This window comes from Ctenopharyngodon idella, chromosome 15, assembly GCF_019924925.1.
Source record: "Ctenopharyngodon idella isolate HZGC_01 chromosome 15, HZGC01, whole genome shotgun sequence".
NCBI classification, from domain to species: Eukaryota; Metazoa; Chordata; class Actinopteri; order Cypriniformes; family Xenocyprididae; genus Ctenopharyngodon; species Ctenopharyngodon idella.
In genome coordinates this window covers 37,891,352-37,909,989 of record NC_067234.1, presented here as the reverse complement: position 1 = coordinate 37,909,989, position 18,638 = coordinate 37,891,352, and the positions used below count along the sequence as shown (strand labels likewise).

Here is an 18,638-nt window from a genome sequence, read left to right as displayed (position 1 = left end):
ACATTTTCAGGCCATGCTTTCTCAAGCCAACATCAAGGTTTGTTATGAAAAATTTACACATCTAGTTTGATCATTTTCCATTCTCTCTTTGACCCTTACAGTTAAGTAGGCTGTTTATTTAGTCCCCAAAAACATGAAGCGATACGATATTGCATAAAGTCTATTTTAGGAGCATTGAAATTTTTGCACTGTGACTTTATTTTAAGTGTCTAATTGTCAGTACCATGATGTGGGAAAAATAGTGTTTGTTGTTCTACCTACCAAAAAAATGTATTGCATTTTATTTTTTATTGTAATACTATTTATTCTTTTGATTTGTGGGGTGAAATATGACCGTGACATGTTCTTAACTGGTATAAATACCCCACTATATCAAAGTTCTTATCTGGGCGGTCAGGTGGTTTAAAAGCTTTTAATTTAACAAGCTGATCTTTAAAACACCGATACGTGTTCAATGAAAAGGCACTTAGCAAGTGTATGTCAATAAATTGGCATTATAAACGGGGCACTCCATTACCGCAAATAAAGTGTGTGTGTGTGTGTGTGTGTGAACTGCTGATGTCAGCTCTGAACCACACAAATACACACGATTTGTCTTTTCTGTAGCCTGTATGTAAATGCCGTTTGCTCTCGCCCTGTTGTTGTGGTTCCTGTGCTGGCATCAGTCCGTCTCAGGAGAGAGATATTCATATTCATGTGTCCCTCACCTGCTTTGTGTTAAGTGTTATTCATCAGAGAGCGTTTATATTCTGACAGCAGCCGCCTGTGTGCGTCAAGAGGCTGAATCTAAGATCATGTGTGTGAGTGTATGAGATAACAGAGTGTGTGGGAGCGTGACAGGGTGAACCTCACATTTCACCCCAAAATCAAAAGAAGAATGTTCTATTTTGCATAAAGATGAAGTCTTCTTTATGCTTTATATATATATATTATTCTGATTAACCGCTGGGTCGAAACAACACAATTGCTGGGTTTGTCTATTTTCAACCCAACTTGGGTTGTTTTTAACCCAGCATTTTTTTAGAGTGTAAGGTGTTAATAGGGCATTCTGGCAAAGGATCTGTTCGTATGTGTGGACAGTAAATCTCACCTCTTCTCTCCACAGATTGAAACTATAGGTGATGCATACTGCGTGGCGGGCGGGCTCCACAGGAAGATTGACAGCCATGCTAAGCCAATCGCGCTCATGGCCCTGAAGATGATAGAGCTGTCCGAAGAAGTGCTGACGCCTGATGGGAAGCCAATCAAGGTGAATAAGTGGTTAGGTTTAAAACGATATACTAGACAAGTCGCCTTTATTTATATAGCGATTGTTTCAAAGAAGCTTCACAGAAAAATGACATTATCTTCATCAAATATGAGACCAATACAAACACAATAGTGTCATTATTCAGCTGAAGTCAGTTAAGTGTTGATTCAGTTCAGTATTGTCTAAATAGCACTACTGTGCTATTTGTGAGGGATTTGAGTTGCATTCAAGAACCTGCGAGTGACTCAATAGGGTTTCATCAGATGCGTTCATGTTTTTCATATCGTTAAGCTCTTGTTGTGCGCTAAAGCGTGCTTTTCTGTTACCTTTTGTTCATTGTGCGTGAGGGTGGAGCCACGGTTTAGTGTGTCTAACGGTGAGACACTCGTGTGTGGGGTTGTGTTAAGGATCTTGTGTTTAATAGCGCCATCGACTCTGGACTCACTGTGGCGACGGAGCGAGAGTGTGGAATCTGGTCACCATGGAGACGGCGGAACACTCCAAGTGCTTGCCACTAATTGATTGCTACATTGTTGCCGTTTTCTCCCATTTAGAGGGAGTCAACGAGCGAATCGGTGTGTCTGAGAGGCACATGTGTCTTGTGTGTGTGTGTGTGTGTTTAGAAGCCTCTCTGGGCATGTTGTGCCACATCTATATTGTAATGACTGCAGCAATGATCGTGTTTGCTCATTTAAACACAGTGTATCAATGATTACACGGAAATAACACTGTTGCACGCATTAGTATTCTTAAGAGACTCTACTGTAGTCTAGTCTGTTGCGTGATTGACAGCACTGTCAGCGTGACAGCAAGGCCATGAACAATATCAGGGTCATCGCCGTGGGCGACCATGCATCATCATTAAATGTGAGTGTGTGTATATTGGTGGACTCTCTGTGAGAGCGGCAGTAATAAGTTGCCCTTTGGATAACACCGCTGTTTATGAGCGGTTCGGTTCGGCTCAGATAATGATGTTTAGAAATGCACGATCACCACCTTTGTGCTTCTCACAGCTGTCTATGTGTGATTCTCGTGTCTGAAGTCATGATTGAGTCTCTTTCATTGACATTAGATTCATTAGATCCTGGCGATTAAGCAGATATAAGTAGATGTGCTGTGATCTGTTCTGAGTTTGATTGGCAGCTGTCTGTCACACGCTGCTGCCCTCGTGAATTCTTTTTCAGCACTTGGTGTGTGTGTGTGTCTTGCACTCTTGACAGTATTGGCTCTTTCCTAGAGTTGCTATGGCAATGCTATCTCGAGCACACACACAAACACATATCAGCTCTGTTACAAAACCTAGATAGCATTTTAAGGCATCATAGGCTGTTACAAAAGAGATGCTGTGAAATGATGCTGCCTTATAAGAGATGTTATTTTAGCCAAAATAAGGATAATGGAAAATGCAATCCCAGAATGCATTGTGACGAATGAAAGAATGCATGTAAGGAGTTCGCCCTTTGCATATGTCGCTAATATACTAAAATATGCACAATCAATACATGAATGCAGAAACATTGGTTGAAATATTTTGTTATTTTTATTTGCATTGAAATTATTTTTAAAAATACTTTTTGGTACTGAATGAAATACAGTTATTATCAGCATTTCTCTTTGTTTTACTGAAAAATATTGCTATAAATAGATAAATAATTGACTTTTTACTCAATATTTGTGTTATTTTGTGCATTGTTACACTGGAAATTATTGTTTAATTTCCAGATAAGTGTGTTCTGATTAATTTGCCTAATTAAAATGAGCTGAAGCAACACAATTGTTGAACATTTTATCATAACTCAATTTCATTGTGTTCAGTTCACTTAACTATGCACTCATTTGTGAGTGTTGCATTAACTGAAACTACATGGTAGAGCATGATTAGTCATTAAAGTATCGCGATTTCAATTCAAACACCTATGCAATCTTATTCCTAAATGACAACGATTTGCCTGTGTCTGTTAAACCTTTGACAAAATCACAGTGGAACATTCAAACCTTGTGTTTGCGCTGCCGCTGATCCAGAGACAGCAGTTGTTCAACCACACAGTATCGTTATTCCTATCTTACAATAATTAATATTATCACAGAAGTACTGAGATAAAAGTTTATAGTTCGGATGTAAACACTGATGTCTACGGTAGCGATCAAAATAGAGTAAATAACCTTTTTAAAGTAACATGGTGCTTTAAATAAGGATTGTATCAATTACATCGTTACACCAGTAGGTGGAGACAAGTGATCTGTATCTGTCATTGAATCAATCACTCAAGAGATTTGTTCAAAAATGCTGATTCATCCAGTAATAAAACAAGTGAAGTATTTATGAGTGAGTCATTGAATCATTCATTCAACCCGATTGAATTCATTCAATTGAATTAAATACTTTTAAATAGACTGCAGCAATTAACATTTTTATTAGAACCTCTAATAAATTACATATTATTTTAAATTATTTTGTTTAGCTGTCTGTTCAGAATTGTGGGAGAATCGTGATCTCTATTTGAAACTAAAAAATGTGGTTCTCAATTTATACGCAATCGTGCATGAGTGGATTTATAGTTCCCAGCATGCTTTGCATAGGACAGAATTGGGAGAGTAAATGTTGAGGTTATGTGATATTGATGAATTTTTGAGTAAAAGAAAAGACCGGTTCAGTTATGTTGGTGTTGTTGAAGATTTTGTGGTCACCATTGTGCTAAAGAGTAGAGCTTGTGGTTAGGATGGTTATATGATAACTCTGGTGTTTGTAGTTTCATTCAATGAACATTTGTGTGCACCACAATGTCGTAAATACAAGTGGGAAACTTTCAACTTTCTCTGAGTTTCCAAGTTGGGCATGTGTCAGAGAAAATATAGTGGACACAATAGATGCAGCGTCTGTATTTACAATAAAACTATACGTCGCATGTACACAATACAATAGTGTTTACCGATTCAATTTACCGCACATGCAATTTCTCTTTCAAAGTATTTTTAATTGATTTTTACAGTTTAAATCACATTTAACAATTCCCCAACCCTCATCATCAAATCTCTAGAGTAGCATCCATACTGTCCATTAATTCAGATAGGAATTGTAAGTAGAAGAACAGCAATTTCTAAATGAAAAAATTAATCCTACACCAATTTTTTTTCAGTGTAGTTTATTCTTAAAGGATAGTTCACCCAAAAATGAAAATTATCCTGTAATTTGCTCATCCTCCAAACACAATCAGAGATGTATTAAAAAATATCCTGGCTCTTCCAAGCTTTATAATGGGAGTGAATGGAACCTGAGATTTTGAAGTCCAAAAAAGCACCTCCATCCATCATAAAAGTAATTCATACGACTCCAGGGGGTTAATAAAGGCCTTCTAAGATGGGTTGAGGTTGAGTAAATCATGGGATAATTTTCATTTTTGGGTGAACTATCCCTTTAACTGAAGAATTTTGCAACATAAACTCTAAAGCTGCTTTGAAGCGATCTGTATTGCATAAAGCACTTCATAAATAAACTTGCCTTGATTTTACCCTCTCTCTCCGTCTCTGTAGCTGAGGATCGGCATCCACTCAGGCTCAGTGCTGGCTGGTGTCGTCGGTGTGAAGATGCCGCGCTACTGTCTGTTTGGAAACAACGTCACGCTGGCCAGCAAGTTTGAATCGGGCAGTCACCCGCGCTGCATCAACGTCAGCCCCACCACATACCAGTGAGAACACACACACACACACACACACACATTCACACAGACTCAGCTGATGTGCAACTCTGCTGCAGTGGAGACAGTCACACCTGTTTCTATGGCAACCTGCTTCTGTCGAGATCATCAAGGACGATACTCTGCAGTCAAGTGCAGCTCTGAGGATCTGCTCACACACACACGTGTTTCAATATGCACCAATGAGCACCTGTTTGTAGACATCCACAAATACTCCACATGAATAATCATGCATAGACGAACACGTGCACGCTTGCACACACTCGACATCAAGCACAGATATACACCCACACATGCACACACTTATATGCATATAAAACACACATACAGCACATATTAGCATATCTAAATGGTGACACTTTCTATATACAACTAAAAATCAAGGTAATGTGAGTTGATAAAAAGCGAATAATTAAATCCTAAAAATGTCAAATTAAGGCAAAACACTACAGGCAAAACTATTGTTTTCTTGGTCAGTTTTTACATTTTGAGTCTCTTTTCAGACTAGTGCAAACTATTTGCATCTGTAGACAATTCATATCTTTAAAGACTTTTTTTTCAGAAATCTCCACTTCAGCAACACTTGCAGGAAACTTTACAGTTTTATTCCTATCTATATCCACAGAGGGCTTTGTTCATATAACAGTCGCCTGATTTATATGACATTTTATTCCATTTTATTCCTAAAAACACGGTGGAATTTTTTTATATTTTATATATTATATTTATAAAAATCCAAATATCCAAAATCCCATCCGTAAAAAAACTTTAACTAATAAGTCAACAAAATGAAACAAGAATTTTAAACCTGGATTTATTCAATGTTTAGGTTTCTGTTCGGGAAATGTATGCAAATTAGTGCATGTTTAATTAGATAATACCTCATTTGCATATTTAAACATAGCATTTCAGAAAACTTGTACTACAAAACAGTTGTCTTAATGTACAGTGATTAACCCCTGATATCTATTAGTTAAATCTGTACCCTATACACCTGTAGTGTATGAAGAAAGTGAAGAATTTGAGAGATATTAGTACTGTAACTTGTAGCATAAAACAAAATAATTTAACAACAAAACTATTCATTTTTTATTTTCAAGTACAATTGTATTATAAAAATAGTAATGTCCTCATTTTTCATAGTTAAACAACAATAGTAATACAAAACATTATTATTATTATTATTATTATTATCATTATTTAGAGCTGTCAATAGATTAAAATTTTTAATCACGATTAATCACACATTTTTTGTGCAATTAATCACACACTTATTTTGTAATTAAGCATACACAATTTATCTTGTGTAACGTTTTCATTTTGTCATCATTTGAAGGGTGATTCTCACAAAACTGTATTTTCTGCAAGCTGTTTTTTTTTTAAGGTAAATTAAGGTGTCTTTCCAAAAAAGGGTACTCCAAACAGACACCAATGATATAAGGTGTCTTTATAATTCAGAAATTTACACACCAAAGCACACATGAATAAAAAAAATGACAGAAAAAAACTTTTCAGAATTCAAAGTGTACAGTATATGTACAGTGCAACAACAAAGAGCCTGTTTACATTTTACACAAGTCAAAACACCCGCCCATTTTAAAATTTTTAAACAAAAAAAAAAACAACCACCTCAACCTGACTGCATATATACCTACTACAGTACATGGATCCATTCAGAATTACTAAACACAGCAACATACACATGACAGATACAAACATTATCCTGAATGTGTGTGGAAACAATGTGAATGTACTGAAAAGTGTCTGTGCATAAATACAATGTGCGATCAGTGCGTCGAGAGCACACATGCACGGTTTGTTTGCGCATCAATATAACGGACTCACGCATGCTTACTGTACGACTCCTGTACATCACCGCAATCGTCTTTACCTTGATTGCAATCCTCATCCATCAAAACTTTACTAGCGAGACGCTGGTTTGTTTTATCCAGACAAGAAACCAATTTTGTATATCACGCTCTTCAGAAACAGTCACAGAATATGACAGAGCTCGTGTTTTAAAGCAAAACACACACTGGAATGAATAATTCACTGAAAACGCAACATGAGTCTGTATTCTCTCTGTCATCTCTGATGATGTAATTGCCTGGTTTTCTTTGCATTAGCGCTGTTTTGGACCGATTGTTTGAATTAATTTGCTTACTGGATCATTGGGCTGAAAACTTTCCCGGAGTTTAGTGGCTTAAAATGATCTGATCGCAAACAGAGAAGCGAAAGCGGCTTATTAAAGGATTAGAATAGAAATTTCCACCTACCAGCGTCAGTGTGTTAATAAACACCCGACTCCCAAGATCATCTAACTGTGTGACATAAATTAAGTTTAATGACGCAATTTCACATGCTTCAGTAATTTATTTGAGTGAAAATATTTGAACGCATTAAGGATTTTTAATTAATCGCAAGCGTTAACACGTGTGACAGCCCTATTATTATTATTATTATTATTATTATATTACATGTGAACGTGCTGTTAAATGATTGAAATATTAACTAAAAATCTCAGGAGGTGTTTTGAGAAAATATTCTTACTCCACTCTAACCTTAACAGAAAACTTTTTGCCTTTTTACAATTAAAACAAACCAACGCTATATACTTTAGATTTTGTTTTTACAGATGAGTTTTTGTCAGATTTAGCTCATGTATATTAAATATCTTTCCATTTGGTTTTCCCCTCATTTCTCAGACTCCTGCGTGACGACCGCTCGTTCACCTTCATCCCTCGCTCCAGGCAGGAGCTTCCTGACAACTTCCCCAAAGAGATCCCGGGAATCTGCTATTTCCTGGAGGCGGGGAAATGCCAGAGCCACGCCTCTCTCACCAGCACTCGCTCCGCCCCCATCCGGAAAGTGTCCTATAACATTGGGACCATGTTTCTACGGGAGACTAGCCTCTGAGACGGCCCCGCCCATTCGCTATGACATCACGTCCTGTAGACTAGTGTTGCCTGTGGCAACTCGCTGCCCCGCCTCTCGACCGGAGCGTCGTCCCCAGAGGCGTGAACTCACGCGGAGGGGGTGGAGAGAATGGCCCTGCCCTGGCCCCGCCCTTTAAAGGAGCCATGGATAATTGTGTTCTGAAAATACAATAAAAACAAATATATATAGATATATATTTAAAATAAAGCCTTCTGCTCAACGGCATAGCCAAACAAAGACATACATGGTGTACACATGCCAATACTACAGACAAACTCATGTAAACACACATACATTTCTTGCAGCATTGCAGGTTTCACATGGATAACTTGGTGCCTTTACCTCCCAAACACACACACACTCACACTCACACACACACACTCCACAAACACGCATTTATCTCTACACATTTGCCGCCATTAACCGCTGTTAAATCCTTTGTGTGTGTGTATCCTCTATTAACCATTGTTAGATCCCTTGTGTTTGTGTGCGTGTCCTACCATTAACCGCTGTTAGATTGTGTGTATGTGTGTGTGTTTGCCCTCCTGTTTGTGTGCATTTTGTATGTGTGTGAATGTGCTCAGTTTGGCCGTTTCAGACATCTCACATCTGCGGCATGTTTTTATTTTAGCTTCTGAAATAAGTCGCAGATCTATGTAGCAGAAACATAGCTGCGTGAATGTGCACTGTTAACTTATTTAATCAGCGTTATTATTTTGCAATATAGGCTTTTTTGAAGCTTCATTGATGCAGGATACATGCAGTGAAAGGGTCACAAATACTGTTCAGTAAATTCAGATTGAATCCAGATGATTTAAGCAGTTTATAGATGCACTTTGTGTATCATGTAGATTAAGTATTATTTGTATGTAAATGTGATTGTCATGCAAATTTTATGCAAAAGTTTATAATAGTTCTCAATAATCCATTCTAAATCACTATTTTAACACTTCATGACTGATATTAAATGCAAAACTGTAAATCAGGAATCACTTTTATGCGACAAACGCTGAGAGAACTCACATGGTGCAGATAGCAGATGTGTGAAACAGGTCGTGTGTGTGTGTGTGTGTGTGTGTGTGTGTGTGTGTGAGAGAATACAGTTTGAGGTCACAGGATGTGGTAATGTCATCATTCATTTCGGTCACATTTGATTAATTCAAGATCACATCCAGACGTGTCAGTCATTTTTATCAGGATGCCAATAAAATCGATTAATTTAAGTTTTATGGTGTCAGACTGCTGTGTTAGTGCTCTCTTTAAATGGCTGTTTTTCTGTTAAAAAGACCTGTATGACTTTCTTTATTCAGTACAAAAGCAGTACAATATTCAGTATATGCTGTTCTTTTGACCTTTTTTCATCAAAGAACCCTGAAAAAATTAAATGTCACGGTATCAGAAGACTATATAGCACACAAATTATGATACTTTATGGTGCTGCTTTGCTCTTTTTGGAGCTTGACTGCCCCTGGTTCCCATTAAATTGTAATAGTATTGTATGGTAAAGAGCAGTGTGACCATTCGGCTAAATATCTCCTTTTGTTTTCCACAGAAGAAGGAAAGTCATACGAGTTCGGAATGAAATGAGGGTGAGTAAATGATGACAGAATGTTTTGGGGGTGAATTGCTCCTTTAAGAAAAGTAAAAGCACAAGGTCATGTGTGTGATTGTGTGTCAGTACTTTCAGAGTTGAAGTGCATTTGTTTACAGGATGTGCACAGAGAAATTCAACCATCAGTATGTCACACACCACTTGAAGTGAAAAGTTGTTCAGGGTCCAGTCTTGTGCATTTTTATTCAGCTAAATTCATCCCAGAAAAGGTTACTATATGAGTATAAAGCATCAAAAGATATGTGACTGTTACAGGGATATTATCATGATTATGAGTTACATAGATTACAATTATAAACCACTGATAGGCCAACAGTTAAAAGGTTAGTTTACCCAAAAATGAAAATTCTGTCATTTATTACTCACCCTCATGTCGTTCCACACCTGTAAGACCTTCGTTTATCTTCGGAACACAAATTAAGATATTTTTGATAAAATTTGATGGCTCAGTGAGGCCTGCATTGCCAGCAAGATAATTAACACTTTCAAATGCCCAGAAAGCTACTAAAGACATATTTAAAACGTTCATGTGACTACAGTGGTTCAACCTTAATGTTATGAAGCGATGAGAATACTTTTTGTGTGCCAAAAAAACATAATAATGACTTTATTCAACAATATCTAGTGATGGGTGATCTCAAAACACTGCTTCATGAAGCTTCGAAGCTTTACGAATCTTTTGTTTCAAATCAGTGGTTCGGAGCGTGAATCAAACTGCCAGAGTCACGTGATTTCAGTAAACGAGGCTTCGTTATGTCATAAGTGATTCGAAATTTCAATGGTTCACCACTGGGGGGCGTGACTTTGGCAGTTTGATACACACTCCGAACCACTGATTTGTAAAGCTTCGAAGCTTCATGAAGCAGTGTTTTGAAATCGCCCATCACTAGATATTGTTGAATAAAATCATTATTTTGTTTTTTTTGGCGCACGAAAAGTATTCTTGTCGCTTCATAACATTAAGGTTGAACCACTGTAGTCACATGAACTGTTTTAAATACGTCTTTAGTAGCTTTCTGGGCATTTGAAAGTGTTAATTATCTTGCTGGCAATGCAGGCCTCACTGAGCGATCGGATTTTATCAAAAATATCTTCATTTGTGTTCTGAAGATGAACAAAGGTCTTACGGGTGTGGAACGACATGAGGGTGAGTAATTAATGACAGAATTTTCATTTTTGGGTGAACCCTTTAAGACACAAGCCAAATCAGCAATTAATTTCCATAATAAACATAACAGACACTAAATATATGTGTTTAGAGTACAAAAAATAATATATATTGCATATTAACACATATGGATGTATTATATATCTAGTTCAGTCATGAAAATCTAGAGGGCACAGGCTGATACGTCCTTTACATTCTATCTGCAAGCACAATCACATCATTACTGCATGGCACAAGATGATTGGCCTCTGCTGATCCAGCAGCCAATGAGATTGCTCGCTCAACGTTTAAATAGTCTGGTTCATTGTTTGCTGTAGGCTAGTCCTGAGTGCTATCAGAGTTCCTCTGAGCCCCTCCACCTCCCCAGCTCCACCTGCCTAAATCTGATTATTTTCGTTTGCATCCAGTGATCTACTGGCTGACAGGAACAAATGTCTCTCGTTTGTGTTGATTAGTGGCTTCATTTGCATGCAGCCGGTTTTGGACAGTCACATTAGCCAGATGAGCTGGGTGTGAGTTACAGATGGACAGAGAGATTTATGTTTGCATATGCAAAATCTTAATGAACAAGACAGCGATGATCTAAATTGTCATGCGAATGCCAGTGAATAACTGACTGAGATTGTGTTGACTAGAGGCCAAGAGGTGAGAAATGGGCGTGTCCTGTAAAATACTGCTCCATACAGGCCACATGCACCCAGGAAACGCCCAATCGTGGTTAAGATTGAGTGGCCACGCCCATTTTGACAGTTAACACTGCTTGAAATTGAACAGGAGATAAGAAAGCATGTATGTGTGTGCAGTTTACATTAGAAGATGGAAGAAAACCAGCATGATGAACTGGATATTCAAAGATAAAAATGTAGCACTGGATATGATTTTACTGATCAGGAATTGATTGGATGGTGAAAAATGGATTGTGGACATTTACCTCATATTATGACATAGGCAAAAGAAATTTGTGCAGCACTTCAATCAAGATTGAGGTGGGGCGGAGTTGTGAGGTTTGACTGACAGTTTGAGGAGCCAGTGGAGTTTTTAATAACTTTCATTGGTTAAATACTTGCAAAACCCACAGACAGACATAATAGGGTGACCAATAGTAGCCATTGATTTATGAAGAAAAAAAATTGAAATATGGAGATATGAATTTTCTGCCCAACAGCCCTGATTGCGGGGGACTTCTGAAACATGATAAGAGTATTTGAGGAAACCTGTTTGAAGACAATCATTTTTGCTATTCTGTTTGGTGCCAATAATGGTGCTGTAGTTTGTATCAGGGTCATGGTTTGATGCATCACTTACTTTCTAATAAGAAAGCCAGTGAAAGGAAGTTTATGATGTTGATGGATGCTTGTTGAGACTTGCCTTTCTAGCAGCTTCTGAAACACTGATGAGTTTGTAACATATCCATACTTCCAGAACAAAGTAGCGGAACATTTCCCCAGCTAAATATATATGTATACAATTATTATAATTTTAATGAATAAATTATAATTGCATTAGTTGAAAAAATTAAATTATACTTGACTTTTTGATTACTTTAAGTGTTGAAATATTACATTATTATATTTGCCAGAATGCATATGTATTCTTATCATTCAGAAAGTTTCATTTTAGGTGTAAAGCAGTATGTTTCATTAACTTTATTGGAAAACAATATAAGTAAATGCGAGTGTGAGGTGACACTGGTACTTTAGTTTCAGAGACGCACAGAATGTTCTGCCATGTTCTAGAACAGTGTAGCATGTTCTGCGATAGAATAAAGTAATTATGTCATATTCCTCTTCCTGAAACATCCCATAATAACATTACTACAGTAATCAGCTCATTATTCATTCATTCTGACATCATCACATTCAGCCAATCGAATTAAGGCGCATAATTACAGACATGGCAGATGAGCGGCCATGTGCGTGTTTGAGCTGGTGATTAAACGAGGAACGTTGTATGTCTTGTTTGCGTCATACTGAAATTTATATTTAGGAGAAACAACACCAAGTGACTGCTTCTGTCAGCGGTCACACAAAACTTTTATTAAACGCTGAAAGCTTTATATTTTCTTAAGAGATTGCAAGTGGTGTTTGTCGGTGTAAAAGTGCATGATGTTGGTCTGAGTGTTTTTTAGCACATTGTTATGCGGTTGCTAGGGTCAGGGTGTTCTAGTTCATCACTAGGTGGTGCACGTTATGCACCAAAGTTTAATACTTAGGCTACCACTAACTCTTAGGTTGAGCATGAGTGTAAAAATGATCATAATTAATGTTAAAAGACTAAAAATGCTATGGTAAAAACCTGTTAATTTGTTAACGGTACTCTATGCGGTGAAAACTGTAATAGATCTATTGGAACATAAATGCAATTTTACAGTAAAATACTGGTGTTGGAAGTGAAAAACAACAAATCATTTTATAATTTACAGTGGAAAACCGTAAATTGACATTCCCAACGACACTGTGTGCACCTTCTTTTATGTATTTTATGGTAAAGTTCTGGTAGCCACAGCTGCCGGTTGTTTACTTTTTAATATGGTTTACTAATAATACTTGACTGTACAAATACTAAATCTCTACATATACAAATCCTGCTCTGTCACATTTTCCCATGTTGCTTCTCTCCTGAAACTCCTGGGAATGAGCTGAAAGACAAATATATATATATTTTTTTCCAGCTGAAGCAATAAAACTCTTCGGTCAGATCGAGTGTCAGAATACACTAACAAACGTTCACATGCTCGATGCTCCTAATTCTGACTGAACTATTTTCATCCCTGAGAAAGATCAGAGACATCTCTCCACACGTGTTGAACGTGGCGGTTTATCTCCCTCAGGATTATGGCTGAGAAAATAAAATGAATTAGGCTACTGGATTAACGGCTTCCTGTCAAAAATGAGACATCTTCCCCTAGACGCTCTCGCGCACACATAAGCTCTCTCAGCTGCGTCCTCAAGACACTGGCTCTTACAGAACATACATTTACGACACCTCTTTTTCTCTCTCTCCATTTCTTTTTCTATTACTGACTGCTAAAAGGCGAGGGAGACGCTAGAGTGTCCACGTCTTCTGAGAGCGTTTGTGTGTGTGTTTGTGATGAAAATCCGAACGCCTCAGGAAAAGGTGATAGTGCGACAGTGACCTGTAACAAAGCGTTGCACCGTCTACTGTACTGAACGCCAAAAACCACTGACCTTTTTCTGTCTGTGTGAAGGAACCGTCTTAAAGGAAAACCGGGGGTGATTTGCAACCAAAAAAAATTCTGTATGACGCAAAACAGCCGCCCAAAGAGGAAATATACAGCAAAACTCGTTTATCAAAACACATCCACTTTCATTTCATTTCACGCTAAAAAACAAAGAGATTTTCTTACTCAGTATTTTGTCTTGTTTTCCAGTACAAATATCTAAAAATTCTTAAATCAAGATACATTTACTCGAGAAGCTAAATGGCTTTTTTTGCAGTGCAGTAGACCTTATTCATCAGCGCCATCTTTGATTTTTAATGGAAATGGCGAGGCTGTGAGGTGGGGGACTGTTATTTAATGCATTTTTGAATTGTTTTGCTGACGAAACACTGCAAAATATCTTTCTAATAAGTTTCAGTAGACATAAAAACACAGATAACATGAGCTTTGGGAAAATAAGTAATCAGGGAGCTTTTATACAGCGGAAGCCACTGAAAACACGGCAAGTCTTTCCCTCACAGCCTCGCTTTCGTACCTGTAATGGTGCTGCTCTGAATAAGGTCTATGGACATTAGACCTGCTCATGCCATTATTACTTAATCATTAATTATCTTCTTTGCTCTTTGGGAGTCCTTTTATTAAGAGACAATGTGCTGCTGTCGCTCTGCGCACGATCCTTTGAGAAACACATACATTGTACTTGAGGGAAAACACTGCAGTAGCTCTATTGAAGTGATTATCCTTTTAATGCCGAGGTAATATTAGGACACACTGATACATGTAAACACACATCATTACCTGTTTTACACACTTCTTCTGCAATGAACTTAGCTTCGACTTCATATTTTTCCAAGGCTGCATTTATTTGATCAAGAAATACAGTAAAAACTGTAAAACAGTAAAAACTTAACATGATGCATAGCTGAATTTTCAGCATAATTACTCCAGTCTTCAGTGTCACATGATCCTTCAGAAATCATTCTGATATGATGATATGCTGCTCAAGAAACATTTCTGATTATTACCAATGTTGAAAACAGTCGTGCTGCTTCATATTTCTGTGGAAACATGATATATATTTTTAGGATTCTTTGATGAATAGAAAGTTTAAAGCAGATTTATTTAAAATCAAAATGTTTTGTATTGTAAATGTCTTTACTTTCACTTTTGATCAATTTAATGCATCATTAGTGAATAAAATATTAATTTCTTTCAAAAAATATCTTAAACTGACCCCAAATTTTGAATGGTGATGCACATTGATAGTGTTGAGCATTTAAAATCTCGCAAGTACCATATATATATGTATAACCTCTCCTGTTCGAACCACCCGCTCTAAGCGGGACTCGAACCCGGGTCCACTGGCATGGGAGTCGGGCTCTCTAACAACTTAAATCCAAAATTTTATTTTATTCTTTCTCTGCCTTTTTTGGCCAGAAACGTTTTCATTCTTCAAGTATGTGAATGTGGGACGATCTACTTTAGCCTACAATATTCTTTGTTACCATGGTGGCATTCTTCATCGCTACGGTTACGCTGCACATTGTGATGTTGTGGGATTTACTCTGCAGAGAGGCGACACACTGGTTTCATTGTGACACTTCAAAAAGTCTCGATTGTCACTATGGCAACAGGGATCCTGTTCACAAACAGGTAAAACACACACACACAAAAATAACCAGCACCAAGAGACAGATCCAGTCTGGGATGTTATTTTTAGTGTTCACACACACACACACACATAATGATGAGTCAGAGTCTTTGCATATAATGCTGTCATCACCAGTCTTGCGTTATTGTGATGTCACTGAAATATTTTATAAGCTCTTTTATTGGTCACATTGCACCATGTTGTCTCTCATTGGGTCTCCCACTAAACTCTGGGAAATCCTTTCTGACCCCCATCATGTGACGATAGAGGGAAAACCGAAACATTGAAAATACCATTTAAATTGCACTTTATTTCAATTGTAAAATTGTAGCAAAGGACGTGAGATCAAAGCTGCCACATTTTCAAATCTGAGAATAGAATAGATGCAACACATTTGAGACGGTGGAAATGGTTAGCTAAAAGTGAATTAATAATGAATTTTTTGATGCTAAAACGGACTGCTTCATCTCACATGACCTGCACTGTTTAGCCCTAAACAGCTGGAGCAGAAGTGTGTGAATTGGGACGTGGCTCATGTATCACTGTTGCGGTGTGTCTGTCCTCACTGCGATCCGTCTCTGATGGGATGTTTCAGAAACATGCAGAAACATCATAATCCAGATGCTAATGTCCTGATAGCGGCCGCTCCGCTCTCTCTCTCTCTCTCTCTCTGCTCAGACAGTGATGTTGATTAGATTAACTCAGATGACTGCCTGTATCACACGTGTTCTTGTTGCCATGGCAAAGTTGGCTGTGCTGGGATGGTTACCATGGTAACGGGGGAGAGAGTGTGTCATAGAGGAGGATGGGTGAGAAAATCAGCTCACACACACCAGATTGCTGAAACACAATATTTTATGCTAAGGAATTCAGCTTTACAAGCTTATCTATCTGTCTGTCTGTCTATCTATTAGGAGTGGGACAGAATATCGATAGGGCAATATATCATTGTCCTTCTCCATGCGATAAGAGAATCGATATGCTGGCCCCAAATGTAGATATTTTAATTAATAAAATAAGGCGTTTTAAATAGATTTCCCTCCTCCCAGGCTCCTCGAGGTGGCGCTCAACACGTGAACGAGGGAAACGTGAACATAAGTTAACTAGCCCAGGAGTTTTTTAACGGGATGGCGGACAGCAGTGGGAGTAAAATAATAGATGCCCCAGCCACGTTTAAGTCCAAAGTCTGCAAACATGCACTTTACCTTTTCACGGGCATTTTGTTTTCATAGTTAGACAGATATCGTATCATTATAGGATTGTCTAGCAATATATTAATTATCGCAGAATAATTAATTGCTGTATTTTTATATTATTTTGATTGCTGTATCATGATATTATCGGTATCGCGAGCCATGTATTGTGTATCGTATCGTGAGGTACCCTGTGATTCTATCTATCTATCTATCTATCTATCTATCTATCTATCTATCTATCTATCTATCTTTCTGTCTGTCTATCTGTCGTTCTGCCTTTCTGTCTGTCTATCTATCTATTTATCTGTCTGTGTGTCTGTCTATCTATCTATCTGTGTGTCTGTTGTTCTGTCTATCTATCTATCTATCTATCTATCTATCTATCTATCTATCTATCTATCTATCTGTCTGTCTGTCTGTCTGTCTGTCTATCTTTCTGTCTGTCTCTGTCTATCTGTCTGTCTATCTGTCGTTCTGTCTCTTACTGTCTGTCTATCTATCTATCTATCTATCTATCTATCTATCTATCTGTTGTTCTATCTGTCTGTGTGTCTGTTGTTCTATCTATCTATATCTATCTGTGTCTGTCTATCAATCCATCTGTCTGTTGTTCTATCTATCTATCTATCTATCTATCTATCTATCTATCTTATCTTTCTGTCTGTCTGTCTGTCTATCTGTCGTTCTGCCTTTCTATTTATCTGTCTGTGTGTCTGTTGTTCTGTCTATCTATCTATCTATCTATCTATCTATCTATCTATCTATCTATCTATCTATCTGTGTCTGTCTATCAATCCATCTGTCTGTTGTTCTATCTATCTATCTTTCTGTCTATCTGTTGTTCTGTCTCTTTCTGTCTATCTATCTATCTATCTATCTATCTGTTGTTCTATCTGTCTATCTGTGTGTCTGTTATTCTATCTATCTATATCTATCTATCTGTGTCTGTCTATCTATCCATCTGTCTGTTGTTCTATCTGCCGTTCTATCTATCTATCTATCTATCTATCTATCTATCTATCTATCTATCTATCTGTCTGTCTATCTGCCATTCTATCTCTGTCTGTCTGTGTCTATCTATCTATCTGTATCTCTCTATCTATGTCTGTCTGTTGTTCTATCTATCTATCTGCCGTTGTATCTATCTATCTGTCATTCTATCTGTCTATCTATCGCTCTATCTATCTAATGCGATGGTATTCCCTCTTCTTTCTGAACCATCTGTGCTGTAACTGTGCTTCAGTTTCACAGGGTTGTGTGTTTCTGCAAGGCATCTGTGGCCACTGTAAGTCTGAACTCCATTTTGGCTCCCGCAGGGCCTCCATCACGACTGTAGGAGAAAATCACAGTGATAGTGATTAACACAGTAAATCAGGAAGCTGGCGGATGGGCAGAAGTCATCCGGGAGAAGAGTTTGGACAGTGACCCAGTTAAGCGTGTGTGTGTGTATGTGTGTGTGTGTGTGTGAAGTCATGGCAGAGCACCTGAGTCCACAACGACAGAAACCAAACAAAAATCCAGCATTTGTTCAGAACACGTTCACCATTAGGCAAGCACATAAATCACAGACTGTAGTTGCTCTTTGTCTTGTGACCTTCTGAAGAGAACAAACCCGCTTTAGAATTCCGTTCTCATGGGACAGTGATACTGTTGTTTTAACCTTTAACCTTTGGAAATACTTTCCATCAGACAGACAGAAAACAGACACACACAGTAATGCATCTCACTCATTCAATGCTATTTTACTCAAGACTCTTTGATAAATCTTTAACAGAAATACTCAGAGGAGGAGAGCTGTTCTCTTTAATGCAGCTCTCGCTCGCTCTCCCGTTTTATGAGCGTGTGATTTAGGAAGCGTTTGGCTGAAGCTCTAGATTTCAGGAGAATAAAGAAGCCCAGCGCACACAAACACACATATGCATGTTTCAGCATTGTATTGGACTGTATTA

General features: G+C 37.8%; 2 protein-coding genes across 2 annotated transcripts in view; both read left to right on the top strand.

Annotated features, from left to right (window-relative positions):
• Positions 1-9,104, top strand: part of gucy1a2 (guanylate cyclase 1, soluble, alpha 2) — a 35,268-nt gene extending 26,164 nt beyond the window's left edge. Inside the window, exons 7-9 of the mRNA XM_051861802.1 lie at positions 1,106-1,249; positions 4,781-4,935; positions 7,650-9,104. Of these exons, the coding sequence (XP_051717762.1) occupies positions 1,106-1,249; positions 4,781-4,935; positions 7,650-7,860 (510 nt within the window). The 3' untranslated portion in view covers positions 7,861-9,104. The remainder of the gene's footprint in view (positions 1-1,105; positions 1,250-4,780; positions 4,936-7,649) is intronic.
• Positions 1-18,638, top strand: part of LOC127495189 (gastrula zinc finger protein XlCGF7.1-like) — a 288,096-nt gene that overhangs the window by 159,891 nt on the left and 109,567 nt on the right. The gene's annotated exons all lie outside the window — the stretch shown is intronic.